This window comes from Phyllostomus hastatus, unplaced genomic scaffold (genome assembly GCF_019186645.2).
Source record: "Phyllostomus hastatus isolate PE091 unplaced genomic scaffold, TTU_PhHast_1.1 phas_scaffold_39, whole genome shotgun sequence".
Lineage (NCBI taxonomy): Eukaryota > Metazoa > Chordata > Mammalia > Chiroptera > Phyllostomidae > Phyllostomus > Phyllostomus hastatus.
Window position 1 is genome coordinate 7,034,502 of NW_025334028.1, and position 17,558 is coordinate 7,052,059.

At 39.0% G+C, this 17,558-nt stretch overlaps 1 protein-coding gene across 9 annotated transcripts in view; it reads right to left on the reverse strand.

The window, feature by feature from the left end:
• The window catches only part of LOC123806894 (cAMP-responsive element modulator-like), a 76,167-nt gene that overhangs the window by 9,870 nt on the left and 48,739 nt on the right, over window positions 1-17,558 (reverse strand). For 2 of the 9 annotated variants that reach the window (XM_045820345.1, XM_045820344.1), the window contains exons 1-3: window positions 12,130-12,204; window positions 7,556-7,591; window positions 3,609-3,765 (exon numbers count right to left, since the gene is read on the reverse strand). In XM_045820345.1, coding sequence (XP_045676301.1) covers window positions 3,609-3,765; window positions 7,556-7,591; window positions 12,130-12,169 — 233 coding nt within the window. In that variant the 5' untranslated portion in view covers window positions 12,170-12,204. Of the gene's footprint in view, window positions 1-3,608; window positions 3,766-7,555; window positions 7,592-11,219; window positions 11,385-12,129; window positions 12,205-17,558 lie in introns of those variants that run through there. The other 7 variants (XM_045820349.1, XM_045820348.1, XM_045820343.1 and 4 more) reach the window with 5 other exon arrangements.

Below are 17,558 nucleotides of genomic sequence, written 5' to 3' on the forward strand. Positions count from 1 at the left end.
AACTTCTGTGGTAAAAGTTCTGTGGGACTCATTGGTACGGTCTCTTGGATATTCTTGTCTGGATGCTCTAGGGTTACCCTTTCTTCCATTTGTGTGGGCTCCCTTGTAGCTCTTGAGAGTTACCTGTTGGTGGCTTCCTTGCTGGTGGGTGCTCCCCTCCAGCTGGTTTACTGGTAGTTGTAACTTCCACCTTGTCTTGTATGCTGTTGTACAGGTGTTGGTTAACAAAGCAATAATATCAGATGACCAAACCTATGCCAGGAAAAAGAACCACATACCACATATGTAGTCTCAACTGCAATAGGACTAAGAGTAACAAAGGTGAGGAAAGATTGCTGATACTATAAGAAATGTCAAAGGGCATATGAGATGACTGAAAGAAGGGAAAATGTTATTGCATGGTAAAAGAGAGGAGAAATGATTAAGAGCTAGGATAGAACCGAGGTGAAGAAAGGGAGAGAAAATTTTTAAAACATAAGTAAAACACAAAAGGGTGATGGGAAAAATGGGGTAAGAAGAGAGAAGAGTATACTATGAAGTTTAGAGTAAAATTGGAAGTTTGGAGTAAAACTGGATCAATAGGAGCAAATTTGCAGAAAACCCACAGCAGGGTCAATATCAATGACAGCTGAATCAAGTTTAGTAAAGGTAGATTGGTAATAAGAATGTTGTAGACAAGTGAAAAGTGAATATGAAACGTCCACAGTGAAGAAAAATGGTTTTGAGAGGATGGGGTAGCAAACTAATAGGAGTAAGGAGTAAAGATCAGGTTGCGAGAGCAGGTAAAAAAAGGGAGAGAGGAAACAATGAAATAAAATTCCTCCCTCAACTGATTAGAGGCAGGTGGAAGTCAAAATGGACTAAGACAGTGGGAGAGTATTCTATGGGATTTAAAGTACATACAAGTAGTAAACAAATAGGAGTTCCTTTGGAGAAGAACCGCAATAACCCTGGTAGTTCACTCAACCAGCCACTGTTTATAAAAGGTGGAATAGAAATAAGACTCATAGGAAGGGATAAGGAATGTGAGCTGACCTAAGAAAGAGGAGTGCTTGTGCAAGGTTAGATGGAGGAGAAAGAGTGAGAGTCAGGGATAGGAACTTGGCATAGTGTGAGAGAAAATAAAGTTTACAACAATAGTGATAAAGCTCAAGAAGACAGTGAAATGGATTAAGACCAGGGAAGGGTGCTATGTGGAATTTGGAATAACAACAGTATGATAAGAAATACATAATCTGATTAAAAAGAATAAAAAGTGAAAGACCAAGAATAGTGTGTTATTTGGAATATGAGGGAAGTGAAAGAAGAAAAATTAAAATGCAACATGAAAGGGAGAATAAAAAATCAAAACAAACCATCAAAAACAAACACAAACACAAAAACTGAATAAGCGGAAAGAAGAAATTAAGAAAAAACATTCAAGTTCTGAAAGAGAGCAAAGTGAAATTTGTCTCAGCTGTTGGTGTTTGCCTTCTGACTTCTTTCTGGATCTGTCTGCGGTTTTCTCTCAGCCCCAGGTCTTACTGTCTCACTTTTGAGAAAACAGAAAGCCTTTCCAGCAGGTTTTGCAGGTCTTCCAGTTTCCTGAAGGCAGAGGAGGTTGGGCTCCGTTTTTTCCATTCCCATGGGTTCCCCCAGGACGGGGGCTCAGTCTGGGGTACGATCATCACAGGCGCCCAGTTTCCAGCCCAGGCTCTCAGAGCACTGTGCGTCCTGCACTCTGCACTGTGCTCATTTGAGTTCAGCGGGCACCAACAAGCCACTTCACTTTGCACCCCTTTGATCAGTCCATGAGGCACATGGAGTGGGAGCAAATTGCACCCACACTCCTCCCTCTTTGTTGGCTGGACCGCTGTCACATGTGGTCCCTTCATAGTGTGGTGCACCCTTTTGAAAAAAGTCTCCAGGGTGCCACTGCTACTCGAAGCCGCAGCCTGGCTTTCTACACCCTCTCTGCAACCCTCTGGCAAGTCCAGAGTCTATAAAGGTCACAGCCAGTCGAGGCCCTCCTCCTCTCCTAGCTCCAGGTGTCATTAGGATCCCCCAAATTCTCTGGCAATGTTCCAGGCAGCAACCGCCACCCCAGCCTTGGTACACAGCTGGCTGTACTTAGCTTGCTGCCTTTCCCCCCCATCAACTTTATGCATCCAGGTCTCTCCTGGGGCGGGTCTGGGGTTCCCTGCCTTGGGAGGGGAGGGAGCGGCTGGGCTGCTGTAACTGATCCGTCTCTCCTCCAGGGTTCCCACAGCAGCCACGGTTTTGGCACCTGGTCCAGGGACCTTCCCCTAGGCCTATAAAACCTCCTTACTGCCCGTTTCGAAGCATCCTCTGCACACTTTGGCTTCCAAACTCCCTATCAGCCGAGATTCTGTCGGCTGTTCATTTCATTTTTCATAAGATCAGCTAAGTGTCCCAGTTGACTGTAGGAGCAAGTGGGCTCAGCTCCCAGCTACATCAACACCATCTTTTCCTCAATTTGAGTTTTACAAGCCACAATTTCTACATTAATCTGGTTGCTAACACCTAATAAATTTACTCCCATGTATTCCTGATCATAGGCAAACACATGATTCCATCTGAAATGTTTGACTCTCCTGCAACAAGGACTTAGGAGTAAGGTGACAAGACTACTGGGAAAAGACTATTTTTATTCTGTTCATTTTGAAAAAGCAGATTCATTTGCACTATTCTCTCTAATAAAAAAGAAAACCAAGAAATAATATGCAAATTAGATTTATTTATTTTAAATCGTCACCAAAGGATATGTTTTATTGATTTTAGAGACAGAGGAAGGAAGGGAGAGAGAGGGAGAGGATGAATATTGGTGTGAGAGAGAAACATCAACTGGTTGCCTCCAGTAAGATGTGCTCTAACCAGGGATCACACCCACAACCTTTTAGTGTATGGAACGACACTCCAACCAGCTGAGAAAACTGGCCAGGGCTCAAACTAGATTTTAAAAAGAATGTTGGAAAACAGTGTTTGTATGATATACTGCTCTTTAAAAAATAAAGTTACAGAGAGACAGTACAAGAATAAGTGAGAAAATGAGAGAGCAGGTTGGAAATGTATATACTATAATATTAGTGGATATCTCCAGGTGGTGGGATTATAGGTAATTTTAATTCTGTTGTTTTGTATTTTCACTTGACTAGAATTTATCAGAATAAAGATGTATTTTAGTACAATTGGAAAAAAGTTACAAAAAAAAGTAAATGGAAACATGTAAAAACCAGAAAATTCTTAACTCACACTTAAAGTTTTTGCTCATAAACTAGGAAATTATACTTATCACCTAATTTTACAAAGTAAATGCCAAGTACAAAATAAATTTTTATTTGTAATAAAGTCCTCCCATGATCATTAAAAAAATTAATGTATCTTACAGACATTACCTTTCTAACACCTAGGGATTTACCTCCTCCTGATGAAATAGTTGCATGTCTAGCAGACAATCTATCATCACATGCAGAGCACAAGCCCAGATAAAATGCCACTTAACACTGAACTTGAGGAAATAGCTTAGGAAAAGTAATTTTTTAAAAAGCCCCACAGTTACAAATTATATGTCCTCTAAGTCGTTGCTGATTTCTAGTGAACCATCTTACCTGTTTTTCATCAACCTCAGCTCTCGTTTGCGTGTGGCTTCTTCTGCAAGTTGCTGGGGGCTGTGCAAACTTCCTGGGGAGGCAGCCACCACCACTCCCTGAGGCAAAGAAGTTGGAGGAGCTCGGATCTGGTAAGTTGGCATGTCACCAGTGGCAGCTGCAATGAAATATTACATGCTCATATAAACATTTTACAACTTGGTATTTTATATAAAACTGACCTGGAAAAGCATACTTCTCATGTCTTAAGGGGTGATGTTGCTAACATTTAAGATGATTATTTTGAGCATTATAGGAATTGTAAGTATCAAAGATCTTCAGCACTAGGAACAATGATATTTAGCATGCTCTACACATTTAAAGAAGAAAATTGCCCTAATGCATTTCAGATAGGTTTTTATCAAAGGCTAAAAGTAGAGAGCTTTTCAACTGAGAGTTTGTTGAGCCTAAAATCAGTGGTGTGCTGATGAAGGTTTAATAACCAGCTTTCCTGGAGCAAGGTGAGATCTGTAGCATGTTGATGCCCATGATATAAATACTTTCACCATGGTCAACTGGAGGCTACCGGTATGACTTCAGTGAATTCAGAACTGGGAAGACATACACAGGAAGTAGCACAGCATGCAGATAAAACATGTAAATAACAGCAAGAGCATAGATTAAAAGTTATAAATGATAAATTTTGAGTATTAATATTTTAAGTAACTTTTTAAATATATCTTTAAAATTTTAATACTATTTTAACAACCAGCTCATAAAGATCCCTAAAATTTAACAATTAGCTCTAGCAAATCAGTGAGAGCTTGTTCCAGCACACCACTGCAGAAATTTTAATTAAGCAGCACACTTCCATCTGTCTGAATTTTCCTATACCCTATAACTTCACCTAACGTCTTTTAGTGCAAGACCTATTGCCAGAAAGAGTACTGGCAGGCAAATACTCACTCACTATATTTTCATCGAAGAGCAAAAAATAACATACAAAACAGCAAAGCTCTGCGGTTTGTATGGGAAATGGTAATTTTTGTGTCTTAGGTTTCTTGGGATAATAATATATTCCTAAGTATTCATTTAAAAAAATATTGTCCAATTATAGTATAATCATAGTTAAATGAAAGACTTAGTATTTATTTATTGAGATTGAATCCTACAGTCCTCAAAGTGTCCTAATTTACATTCTGCATGATTGTATCTACTGCAATAAACAGCTTCCTTAAGACAGACGGGTTAAATTCATGAAACATGTTCCTGCCACCACTGTTTCAACTTTGAAAACATACAGTCCAGAGTTCATGTGACATTCTGATGAGATATGACCAAATACATGCTCTCTAAGAACTTAATGCAAGAAAATGAGTTAAAAATGATAAAATCCTATAAAAGTTGGTGGGAAGCAAATGCCAATCAAATATGAAACATATCGCTTCCATATTCCACTAAGAACTAAAATTTTAGTCAAAAGAGAGGCAAAGGCTTTTATTTTCAGGTAAATGGAATATAATCACTGAAAATAGCCAAGTGGTTTAAAGGGTTAATCAAAAATTGATCTACATGTTTCTTTTTGGGTAAATGCCAGATTTTATGCTCCCTGGACTAAAGAATTAGATGAAAGAATAAAATGATAAAAACATGGCTTTAGGAGAAAACCACTTAAAGGTCTTCATAAGATTGTAAGGCTGTACTGCTTCTTCCTTCTACACATAATTTAAGAAACAATTATCACAGTTGTAACTGTGATAAATATAATGATGATCACCAACCTGGGGATAATCCTAAATTTGTTTCTGTGACAATTTAAAGTACTATATACACAGATTTCTCAGTATATGTCATAGAAAATCTTATACCTTTGAAATATTTCAGAAGAGAATTTTAAAGTCAGCTATAAACTGTTAACTGACAAAATTTTAAAAACATGTATTTAAATCATAGTGTAGAGGAGAGAGATTGGAGCCTGGAGTAACAGTTCTCTTCACTGACATCAGGGAAGAAGGTTATGGGGTAATGAAGGCTGAAACAATGGGACAGCTGGAGGAGACAAAGGCTTTCTAAAACTGAAACAACGGCAGTGACAAGGGGAAGTTTCCTGTCATCATGTTGACATATGTAAGCAGCAGGGATGCAGGCCTTAGTCTAGGGTTGTTCTTGCCAAATTGCTCACAAACAAGTGCAATAAAATAATACAAAGGTACAGAAGTGTTTGTTATTCTCTCTCTAGTTTTGTATACATCTGCTTTTCTCTGTACTTAAACTTAGAGCAGGATATTTATACAATATACAAAAGTTAGTTGGAGAGTACTCATTAAAAAGTTAAAAAGGAAGGCAGGAATACTTCACAGATGAAAAAGAAAATTCGGCCCTGACTAGTGTGGTTCCATTGGTTGGCATCCTCCAGCAAACCAAAAGGTCGCTTCTTGCTGCTTAGATTCCTGGCCAGGGCACATGCCTGGGTTGCAGGCCAGGTCCCCAGTTGGGGATGCACCAGAGGCAACCAATTGATGTTTCTTCTTTCCACATCAGTGTTTCTCTCCTTTTCTTTCTCCTTCCCTTCCCCTCTCTCTAAAAATAAGTAAATAAAATATATTTTTTAAAAGTTTATTGGTCTTAGAATCAGAACAGGCTCTAAATTCTTGCCTGTTTCCAAAACTGAAGCCACCTTACAAAGACCAAATGTGGCACTGTGAAGGATCATGGCAATTCCAAAAGAGGCAGGAATATTTAAAACATTTTGAGCAACAGCTTAGAAAAAAATACCCTAACATGGTATTTTGGAAAGGATTATATGTATGGATGTATTAGTCCTCAAATGTTAGCTAACAAACTGAGTTTTATTATGATTTTTCAGATATACTATCTATTCATTTTATCTCTCTCAACAAAAATCACACTGAAGCTCATTGGTTCAAGCCAGAAATATGAATTAGTATAAATTAGCAGAAATTAGTGTAACTCTCTGGTGATGGTATAGTTCTAATGGTCACTGAATAAATATCAATGGATAAATTTCAAATATTCAAATGATCTTATTACATTAAAGTTAATACATTAAAAATATATGGGCAAAAAGAAGGTCTTGTTTTAAGAAAATCCAAGTGTTAAAAGTTTTGTTATTGAAACAAGTGATAAAAAGTTTATATACAAAAATTCAGTGGTAATTTAACGCAGATAAGATACCTGGCATCACAGTTGAAAGGGCATCCTGCATTCTTGGATGTCATGTTCTTACTCCGGTATGCTAATAAAGGCCAATTTCTGCTCCATCTAACTACTAATGTGCCAAAGAATTTTTTTATTCTAAAATTTCACTTCATAAATTATTTCTAAAAATAAATGGGTCATCAGTGGGGAGTTTAAACTCATGGTTGAAGAAAGATAATAAAAAGATACACTAATTTAACTTTACTCTGAGGCAGCAAAAGTTTTAGACAAGCTGCGATATCTTTTGTGCCTTGCATGTAGTCCCCTAGAACCCAGCAACACTTGGCATATAATGGGTGGCTGGTGGGCTTACTTGTGCACTAGGAAGGAAATGTTGAACTTCCAAGGGTTTGCACAAGTCCACTGTCAATTGGAACGTCTCAAGTAAGCAGTCTTATAATTATAAGACTATCATTAGCCATTATCATAACTAAGTCTGTAACACTAAGACATGGAAAGCTCTTAAAGATGCTATGTATTTATTTCAAACTGGCCTTTCTTGATAGAAGGCATTATTTCCTAAGCCTTCCCTTAGGTGCTACTCAAATAACTTGCCATTTTAGAAGCAAAGGAGTTCTAATTACTGTATAGTGTTTCCAACCATCTAACTCATTTTAGGTTTGTTATCAAATATTTCATGAGAAAAGAAAATTCCTATAACTCTCCAACTCTGTGCAAGCTTTAAACACAGTACAGAAGAAAAAATATGGGATTTGGAGTCTGGGTTCTGGTGCAGCTCTGCCACTTACCAGTCATGTGACTTGGGGCAAGTTCAGTTTCCTCATCTGCAAAATGAGGATACATTATCTCATTTAATACTCACAATAAATTCTGTAATGTATGTCAAAGTGTCTAGCACAGTGCCTGGCTCATGGTAGGCATTCAGCAAGTGTTAGTTCCCTTCCCCTTCCCTCCCTTAAGTTCTGGAAGGCAATGTTCCAAACTATGCTTATACTGCATATTAATTACAAGGCAAATAACATCCATAATTATTTCCCTGAAGTTCCCCTTCTAACAAAACCTGGGTAATGGAATGATTGAAATGTATGACTCTCATTCTTTATTTTGTTAAAAAATATGCCTATTAATAACTTTAAAAATCTATACTACATTTTATTATATCCTTTTATAGAATAAATTATTAAAAGATAGAATTATAAAATATCCTTTTAAATGTAGGTAATTATTTAAAATATGTAACTGTTAAGGTGAAGAATCACAAAACACTGAATGATACAATCTCATCAGACTCGTAATAAGAAAACTGGAAAACCCCACAAGTCAAAGAGGTGCTTGTTTCCTCCTAACAGAGAAAGAAATGAGCAGCCCAGCCCAATGCCTATCTTGATAGCTTCTAATGTGAAAGTTTATCAACATCCCACAATGGTGACTTTATTTGCCTATTGATTGATTGATTGATTGATTGATACCTCTATAGTACTGAGCACATTAACTGAACAAAACCATTTTTATATGTGGAGCTCCTATCTTCATAGGTCTTTTTGCTATGTGTCACTAATCACAAATACACCTAAGTAATAAGCAATAGAGGTAACTTAGATGTCATACTTAGAAGCAGGGAGCTCCAGAAAGCTACTGACATCTTCACCTTTCTGTGTTGGTTCTCTCCCTCCCCATGACCACGTCAGTGCTCCTAATGCCGAAATCAGGCTTGTCCTTACTAGGGTGCCTCACTCTGTCAGGAAGGTTCCCCTCCTCCTTGCTCCAAGTTTTCCAGGAAAATTAAATCCCATGTAAACAGGACTATTAACCACCAAACAGTTCAAATGTGTTACAACACATAGACCACATAGAATCAAGTCATTAAGTAGTTTTTACTTTAAGTTACACATGAGTTATGCATTCAGTGAAAATCATGAGTAAAAAAATTATAAAAAATGAGAAATTATATGGATATTTTTAGTTGTATGTAATGGCAAAATTATGCTCTGTTGTCCTATGAAAGTAATAATGCTAGAAAAAATCTATTTTGTCTACTTAAAATGATGCAAACTTTACTTTGTATGTTTTATAAGCAATGTGTAGTGCGCTATTGTAACTCACCTAACATCAGCTTTAGTTTATCAATGTCAGGTGAATTCTGAGAAGCAGCATAATGTGAACAGAATCAGATAAGGACTCGGAAGAGCCAAATTGGTTCACCTCTTGCTAGGTTTATAAGCTTGTAACAGTCATATACCCACTCTGATCTGTGTGATTATGTATACAATGAACATAATAATGTGCCTTGAGTAAATCAGGGGGTATGCGCAGAAAGTGCTTTTCCTTGTGAGTATTTAAATATGGCTTCTTCAGCGAGGCCTACCCTGATCCTTCAACCTATAGTAGCCGCGAGTCTCTCACAATCTGATAGTTTGATAGCACTTACCACATTTATATTTATTTTTATTTGTGAGATTAAGAGAGTTTTTATTTTGAAGTTTACATAAGTGCAAAGTATTATTTTATTAGTCAATATGTTTACACAGGCAAATATAACTGGGCAAAGTGAAACAATTATCCCAAGTGATCTTTCATTAAAGATTTTTCAAAAATAGTGGGAAAATAGCATATAACAATTTCATACAAATTCAGAGTTCTAATGAAACGTAAGGTAAGTGACTCCTATATTTTTACTTCCAACATGATTATATTTGCTTTGTTACCAACTTCAAGAAGCTGTTATACTTGATACAAACCATTCTTTTATGTGAAAATTTCCAAAAACCTTTTCCTTTCACAAAGGTGAAATGTATCCTCATTCTTTTGTATCAAATATTAATTAAGATACTATTTTCTAAATTTGAATAAGTTGGAAGGTTTGTTAATTCAGATATCCAGGCTGAATATAATTCATTAGAGGTTTTTAGACCCAGAGACTAAAAGATTAAGAGTTAGACTCTTAACAATCAGCTTATAAATAAAGCCAAAACTATTTCTAATAAAAATTTAAATTACATCCAACAGAATAATATAATTCTGTAAACTGTAAGTATTCTCTTTTCAGATTCACTCCCCTGGCCCTGTAAGTAAATGCTTCTAAAAACTCTCCCAGACTGTCATTATTGTCAGCAGACTGATGCTAGTCTAGATCAGTTTTCCAAACCATAAGTTGTAGAACATTGGTGAGTCATCAAGTCAACTTCATGGGTCAAGAATAACATTAAAAAAAAAGAAATAGAAAGTATGACTACATTACATATACTAAAGCTAAGCATTACTTTTCAAGCAGATTTTAATATAGACCTAAAGTACACACAAGTCTACTGTTGTATAAATGTGGATCATGGTCAAAAAGTTTGTGAGCCAATAATCTATACCAATCAACCTTAGAGAGAGCGAGAGAAAGAAATGTCCTTTCCATTTTCAAATAGCACATTAAATAGAATTGATTCTGTGAGAACTGACCAGATTTCCAAAAACAATAATTTCCAAGGGTACAATGAGGTAGTGAAAAAGTTTGACATTTTAAAGTGTCACCATTTAGAAAATTTTGAATTGGAAAGGATAAATCATATATAAGCAGTATGGGTAAAACTGTGAAAAAAAATCTCTTCAAGTATGCTATATTCATTCTGTAAATGTTTATCTATTTTCAAGCAAAGATTAAAAATTTATGCAAATATTTATCTTAAATGTTCATATTTAAATATATCTTGAGTAATTTCAAATCATTTTCTTTTCTTTTTTGTTATGATATTCTCTCATGTTTAGAGAAGTCAAATGATGAATTTAAATTTATAAACCAATTACTATGTTTTAGGAAATAAATATATGCACAAAAGTGCTTTTTGGTTTAAGAATCATATGACATGCACTATTTCAGGTTACTTTAAGTCCATCTATATCTTACAATAAATTTGCCATTTGAGAGCTTCTGCAATCTATACTGTCTCTAAAATTTCACAGAAGTTTTGAGAAACAGTAGCTCAAGATAATTTAAAAAACAATTTTATACAGGTGTTATTTGCTCAAGACAATGGAATGTTCCTGTTTAGGAGGAGGAGCTGAGATCCACTAACTGAAGACGTAAATTGTGAGCAAGCTGTTTACAACTATCCATTCTTCGTGAACTCAAATGCAAATCAGTAGTGGGTTAGAAATAGGACACCACTCAATAAACACAGTTGCGACAACACAATGAACACTGGTGACTAAGTCAGGTCATTATCTATAACTAAGGAAACCGAACCAGGGAAAGAACTGCGGATTTTCAGACTTGCACTTCCCTAACCATGCACGGAGGGAGCGGTGAGCTGCAGATCCTGCAGAGCAACGGGGTGGGGTGAGCGAGGGCGCCTGACCCAACCCGGATGGAGCCCACGCACATTCGGACCTTGGAGTGGTGTAGGGTTCCTGGTATCTGCCTACACGCGGCCGGGGTAATGCTGGCTTCCTACAGCAGATACTCACCTGCAGAGAAACGCTAAAGTGAGGCCCACAAGTCAAGCTACACAGTCCAAGAGCTTCCACGGAGACAGGCAAGCGGCGAGCTAGTTAACAACCTCAAGCTGTCAGCTGCGCTCGACAGAGCAGAAGGGAACTGGCTCAGTCACAGCCTGGCTCGGGGCTGACGTCAATGTGCAGCCTGCTTGGAGTTTAACTTTTCCACTTCCCGAGGACCCACGATTCCAGGAAATGCAATGACGTCAGCCCTTTGAACTCCATTAGGGAGGAACAGACCATTTTAGACACTGGAGCAAAGAAAGGAGTAGGCATACAAACATCCCAACACTCTGGTCTGCTTTGGAGCTACATTTGTACACAGCAATGAAATCGGAAGCTTAGTTTTTTACAACTTGAACAGTACATATGTTTAACTTGCAGCCACATTGGATATGCAACAGGTTGCTGATGAAGCAACAGCTTACTTTAGGGGAGGGGTGGAGGGTGGGGAGGGGAGAGAGAGAGAGAGAGAGAGAGAGAGAGAGAGAGAAACCGTCTTGATCAAGTAACCAATGTAACACCAAGCAAAGAACCAGTTTCACTAAGATGCCTTGCAGAGGTGTCCAACCTTTTGGTGTCTCTGGGCCACAGTGGAAGAAGAAGAGTTGTCTTGGGCCACATGTTAAATACACAAACACTAACAAAAACTGACAAGCAAAAAAAGGAAGGTTTTAGTAAATTTACTATTTTGCACTGGGCTGCATTCATAGCCATTCTGGGCTGCAGGTTAGACACCCCTGCAAGCATGCTATAGATATAAAACTCCTCAGCTACTAGAAAAGTAGTATTCTTTATATACTCAGAGGTTCCTAAATAAGTTTCCAAACCTTCACAAATAATTTTACAAAATTAAATCTTTCTCTAAAGCTCTTCTTACCTGTTTCATCTCCAGTCACAGCCATGACAGTCTTCTGCATACAGATCTGCCCACTCTTCCTTTCACAGGCCAACACAGTGTTCTGACTAGCAAGCATGTGCAGTTATAAGTGGCAGTGCTGACCTCACAATGACATCACTAGCCTATCACTGCCATAAATTTGCTTTGTCACAGACGAGCTCACTGAAACCAAAGCCCTATCAAAGTCCTGCAATAAACCATTGAATGTTCATTTTTCATTTTTACACAAAAAATAACCTGAAAAAAAGAAGGGCTCTTTTTTTCTTATGGGGCTATTTATTACTCTGTCCAAGGTTTCTAAGTAAGGGGCCATAAGCCCTATAGACTTTTCAGTAAGTTGGGGGAGAAAAGGAATACTTGGAGATTTAAAAAATAACTGACATTCAGTTGAGAGAAATGCTGTGGAGCAAACAGAAACGTATTTCATAGACACTTCTAGATTCTCCTACTAAGAAATAACTAGCCACCTTTGTTTGCTTATAATACATTTCTATCTGTTACACCAGAAAATCCAGCAGTTCCTAGGGTGATGTATAATTTGCTAATTTCATTTGAAAGGGATACTGAAATTTAAAAAATTCAAATGTAGCCAGTATAATATAGCACTCTTCCACAAATATTAGATTTAACCATATGGGCCAGCTCATATTTGAACTTTTTGGCCCACAAAGACAGCAATAACATGTGGCTCAATCTAACACATCATTTTAGTAAATTAAAATCCCTTGAAACAAATTTTGTGATGTTTAAAAATTAATAAATAGAATTTCTGGCCAAGATGGAGGCGTAGATAGATATACTGTGCCTCCTCGCACAACCAAAAGAAGGAAAACAACAAATTCAAAAACAAAAAACAACCAAAACTGCCAGAAAATCAAACTGTATCAGAGTCCAACAACCAAGGTGTTAAAGAAGAAACATTTCATCCAGACTTGTAGGAGGGGTGGAGATGGCAGGTACGATGGAGAGCACTCGTGGCAAGGTGGTGCTGGAGGACCAGGGCAGGCTCACATTTGTGTGCAGCTAAACCCGGAGGAACAACTGGGGAGCAAGACAGATCATGCAAACCAGGGTTCCAGCACCGGGAAATAAAGCTTCAAAATCTCTAACTGAAAAAACCTGTGGGTATTACGGAGGCAGGGGAAACTCCCAGCCTCACAGGAGAGTTCATTGGAGAGTCCCACAGGGTCCTAGAAAGTACACAACCCCCCCCCCAACTCAGGAATCAGCACCAGAAGGGCCCACTTTGCTTGTGGATAGCAGAGGAAGTGACTGAAAACTAGCGGGGAGCTGAGCTAGTGGCATTTTTCCCTCTTGGACCCGTCCCCCGCATACAAAGCAGCAAAGTGGGTTGCCCTGCCCTGGTAAACACCTAAGGCTCCGCCCCTTAGTACATAACAAGTGTGGCCAGACAAAAAAATGGCTCAGATGAAAGAACAGACCAAAGCTCCAGAAAAATACAACTAGACTTCTGGCCAAGATGGAGGCATAGGTAGACACACTGTGCATCCTCACAGAACCAAAATAAGGACAATAACAATTTTAAAAACAAAAAACAACCAATGCTCACAGAAAATTGAACTGTATGGAAGTCTGACAAACAAGGAGTTAAAGTAGACACATTCATCCAGACCAGTAAGAGGGGTGGAACCAGGGAGCTGGGATAGAGAGGGCTCCCAGCAGGGTGGCTGGTGGACCCCAGGCACTCAAAGTGGCAACTGGCAAACCCAGTGAGGCAGCAGATTGTGGAGGGGTGCAGCGTGCAAGGTGGTTGGCGGGTCGGGCAGTACCACATTCGCACACAGATAAACCAGGCAAAACTGGGGAGCAAGACAAATCATGCAACCCAGGGTCCCAGCGTGGGGAAATAAAGCCTCAAAACACTGATTGAAAACACCTGTGGGGGTTGAGATGCCAGGAGAAACTCCCAGCCTCACAGAAGAGTTTGTTGGAGAGACCCAGAGGGTCCCAGGACCTACACAAACCCACCCACATGGGAATCAGCACCAGAAGGGCCCAATTTGCTTGTGGGTAGCTGGGGAAGTGACTGAAAGCCAGCAGAGAGCGGAATGGGTGCCATGGTTCCCTCTCAGACCCCTGCCCCACATACAGTGTCACAACCCAGTGACCGGGTTGCCCCACCCTGGTGAACACCTAAGGCTCTGTCCCTCATACGTAACAGGTACATCAAGACAAAAAAAAAAATGGCCCAAATGAATGAACAGATCAAAGCTTCAGAAAAAATACTGAGCAATGAACAGATAGCCAACTTATCAGATGCACAGTTCAAAACACTGGTAATCAGGATGCTCACAGAATTGGTTGAATTTGGTCACAAATTAGATGGGAAAATGAAGGCTATGCTGAGGGAAATAAAGAAAATGTACAGGGAACCAACAGTGATGGGAAGGAAACTGGGATTCAAATCAATGGAGTGGACCAGAAAAAAGAAATAAGCATCCAACCAGAAAAGCATGAAGAAATAAGAATTCAAAAAAATGAGGAGAGGCTTAGGAACCTCCAGGACATCTTTAAACATCCCAACATCTGAATTATAGGGGTACCAGAAGGAGAAGAGGAAGAGCAACAAGTGAAAAAGTTATTTGAAAAAATAATAAAGGAGAACTTCCCCATTCTGGCTAAGGAAATAGACTTCTAGGAAGTCCAGGAAGCTCAGAGAGCCACAAAGCAGTTGGACCCAAGCAGGAACACAAGGTACATCATAGTTACATTACTCAAGATGAAAGATAGGAGAGAATCTTAAAAGCAGCAAGACAAAATGAGAGTTACCTACAAAGGAGTGTCCATCAGACTGTCAGCTGATTTCTCAAAAGAGACCTGAAAGGCAAGAAGGGACTAGAAAGATGTATTCCACCTCATGGACCTACATCTAAGATTGCTCTATCCAGCAAAGCTATCAGTTAGAATGGAAGGGCAGATAAAGTGCTTCCCGGATAAGGTCAAGTTAAAGAAGCTCATCATCACCAAGCCATTAGTATATGAAATATTAAAGGGACTTTTCCAAGGAAAAGAAGAAGATCAAAACTATGAACAGTAAAATGACGACAAATTCACAACTATCAACAATTGAACTTAAAACAAAAACAGAAACTAAGCAAACAACTAGAATGAGAAGAGAATCACAGAAATGGAGATCACATGGAGGGTTGTAAGTGGGGAGGTGGAAAGGGAGAATGGGGGAAAAGATACAGGGAATAAGAAGCATAAACAGTAGGCAGAAAATAGACAGGGGGAGGTTAAGAATAGTATAGGAAAAGGAGAAGCCAAAGAACTTACATGTACAACCCATGGGCATGAACTATAGGAGAGAAATGCGGGTGGGAGAGCAGTGCAGGGCGGAAGTGAATAAAGGAGTGGGGGGCGGGGATGGCAAACTTTAATAGCATAATCAATAAAATATATTTATAAATTAAAAAATAAAATTTTGTAAATAAATTGAAATTACTAGTCATAAATTTTAAAAATATGTCCACTTAAAAAAGTATGTCTGAAATTATTTGGGTTACTTAATGAAGATTTGGCACAGGAAGCTGGATCACTGTAAATTTTACAACTCAAGGTTGGACACAAAATTGGCACTGTTCAACAGTATCATGGACCATAACCTGGGGAAAAATGATTGGCATCTCTAGGACACAAAAGTAAGTGACATGTCCTTGAGACCTTTTACTTTCATCAGTGGCTTGTACAAAGCCCAGCCCCTTGTATGGTTAGAATTCAAACTGACCTTAAATCAATGAAAGGACATCACATTTTTACCTTATTCAAAGAAGCATCTTCTTGTAAAGTCAGAGACACTCAGATGCTTAGGAGGAGAAACATCAGGAGGAGAACCTGTGTTTCTACTAATTCTCCAGAACATATAAACTGAAGACATCCTGCTAATGTGTAAGAAAATATGGGGAGCACTTTAGACATCAACCCCATCAGAGGCTTCATAAAAATATCTTGTCATCGCATCTACACCTAAGGGTGTGGATCTAAGACTACTAGTTGGTTTTATTCACATTTTAGAAAGTTTAAATTATTCTCAACATTTGTTTAAGTTGGCACTTAGGTGCCCAGTAAATATTAGTGTAAAAGAAGTGTAAAGAAGGAAAGGAAAGAGGTAAGTTGGTTGCTTGGCTGACTACTATTAGAACGTTTTAATAAATTCCATGTGCCCCAAAACACAGTTAATCAGCACACAGAACTAGTAACATTCTCACTAGAGGAAGTGTATTTTACTTTCATTCAGTAAATGGTTACTGAACCCACTTATCATATGCCAGGGACAGTCCTAGGGACTAAGGATCCCTGTCCAAGCAGAAGTTACCATCTAGGCAGGAGCCCGAGAATCACAATTCAGTGATACATGCTCTGAGAAGGTTCAGTGGAAGCTGCAAGAGGTGACCTAAGCCAGTTGTGGAGGTCAGGGAAGGCTTTCTGGGGAAGTGCTACCCAAGATGAAACATGAACAACATCTCAGGGCAAACAGCAATGTGTGAAGGCCGTAGAAGAGAGCGGGCACAACACAATACAGGAAATTAAAGAAATCCAGCATAAGAGGGAGAAGTGAGAAGGAGGAAGTAAGACCCAGATCAAGCAGAGGCTGGGCCATGTTAAGGTCTGACTCTGTCCAACAAGTAAGAGGCATTCATCCATGGAAGGGTTTTGAGTGGGAGGCTGACATGATAAGATGCGAATTTTAGAATTACCACTGTGAACTGTAGAATTGAAAGTATAACAGAGAAAGGGAAATGTTCAAGAAATGGACTTTTGTTTTTAAGAACTATTAGCTCCTAGAATCATTGGGAGGAATGAAGAAAGAGAACCTAGCTGAACTTTCAGGGAGAATTTCCTAAAAAATGGGCCAAGAAGGGATATGCTGTCCCTGGCATGATTAGGAAACTGAGGACACTGCTCCAGAGCTACCAGCTTGAGGTCAGGCACCTGGCAGGCCCAGGTCTGCTGCAGAAATCCAGGTGAGAGGGGACAGCAGCTAGAACCAGAATTATGGTGGGGGTGGAGAGGAGTGCAGGCACTTGTGACTTTGCAAGAAGAATGAATGGAGAAGGCAAGGGAGAGTAAGACATGACACCCATGTTTCTGAATTGAAGCAATAGGATGGAAGAATCCATTGCTGAAGTAGAGTAAACAAAGGAGAACTGGGGCTGTGAAATGGGTGGGGGGCTTTGGATTTAAGAAGTCAAGATGTATGAGGAATATGTCCATAGCCGACTGGAATCAGGAGCAGAGTCACAATGAACTGGAGCCATGGGCAGGCATGAGTTCATCCAGGGACAGTGCCCAAGTCAGATGGAAGAAGGCCCAGGATGCAACTCTGAAGAACGCCACTAACATGTAGAGATGGGTGGAGGAAGGTTAGACCAATAAAGGAGCCTGAA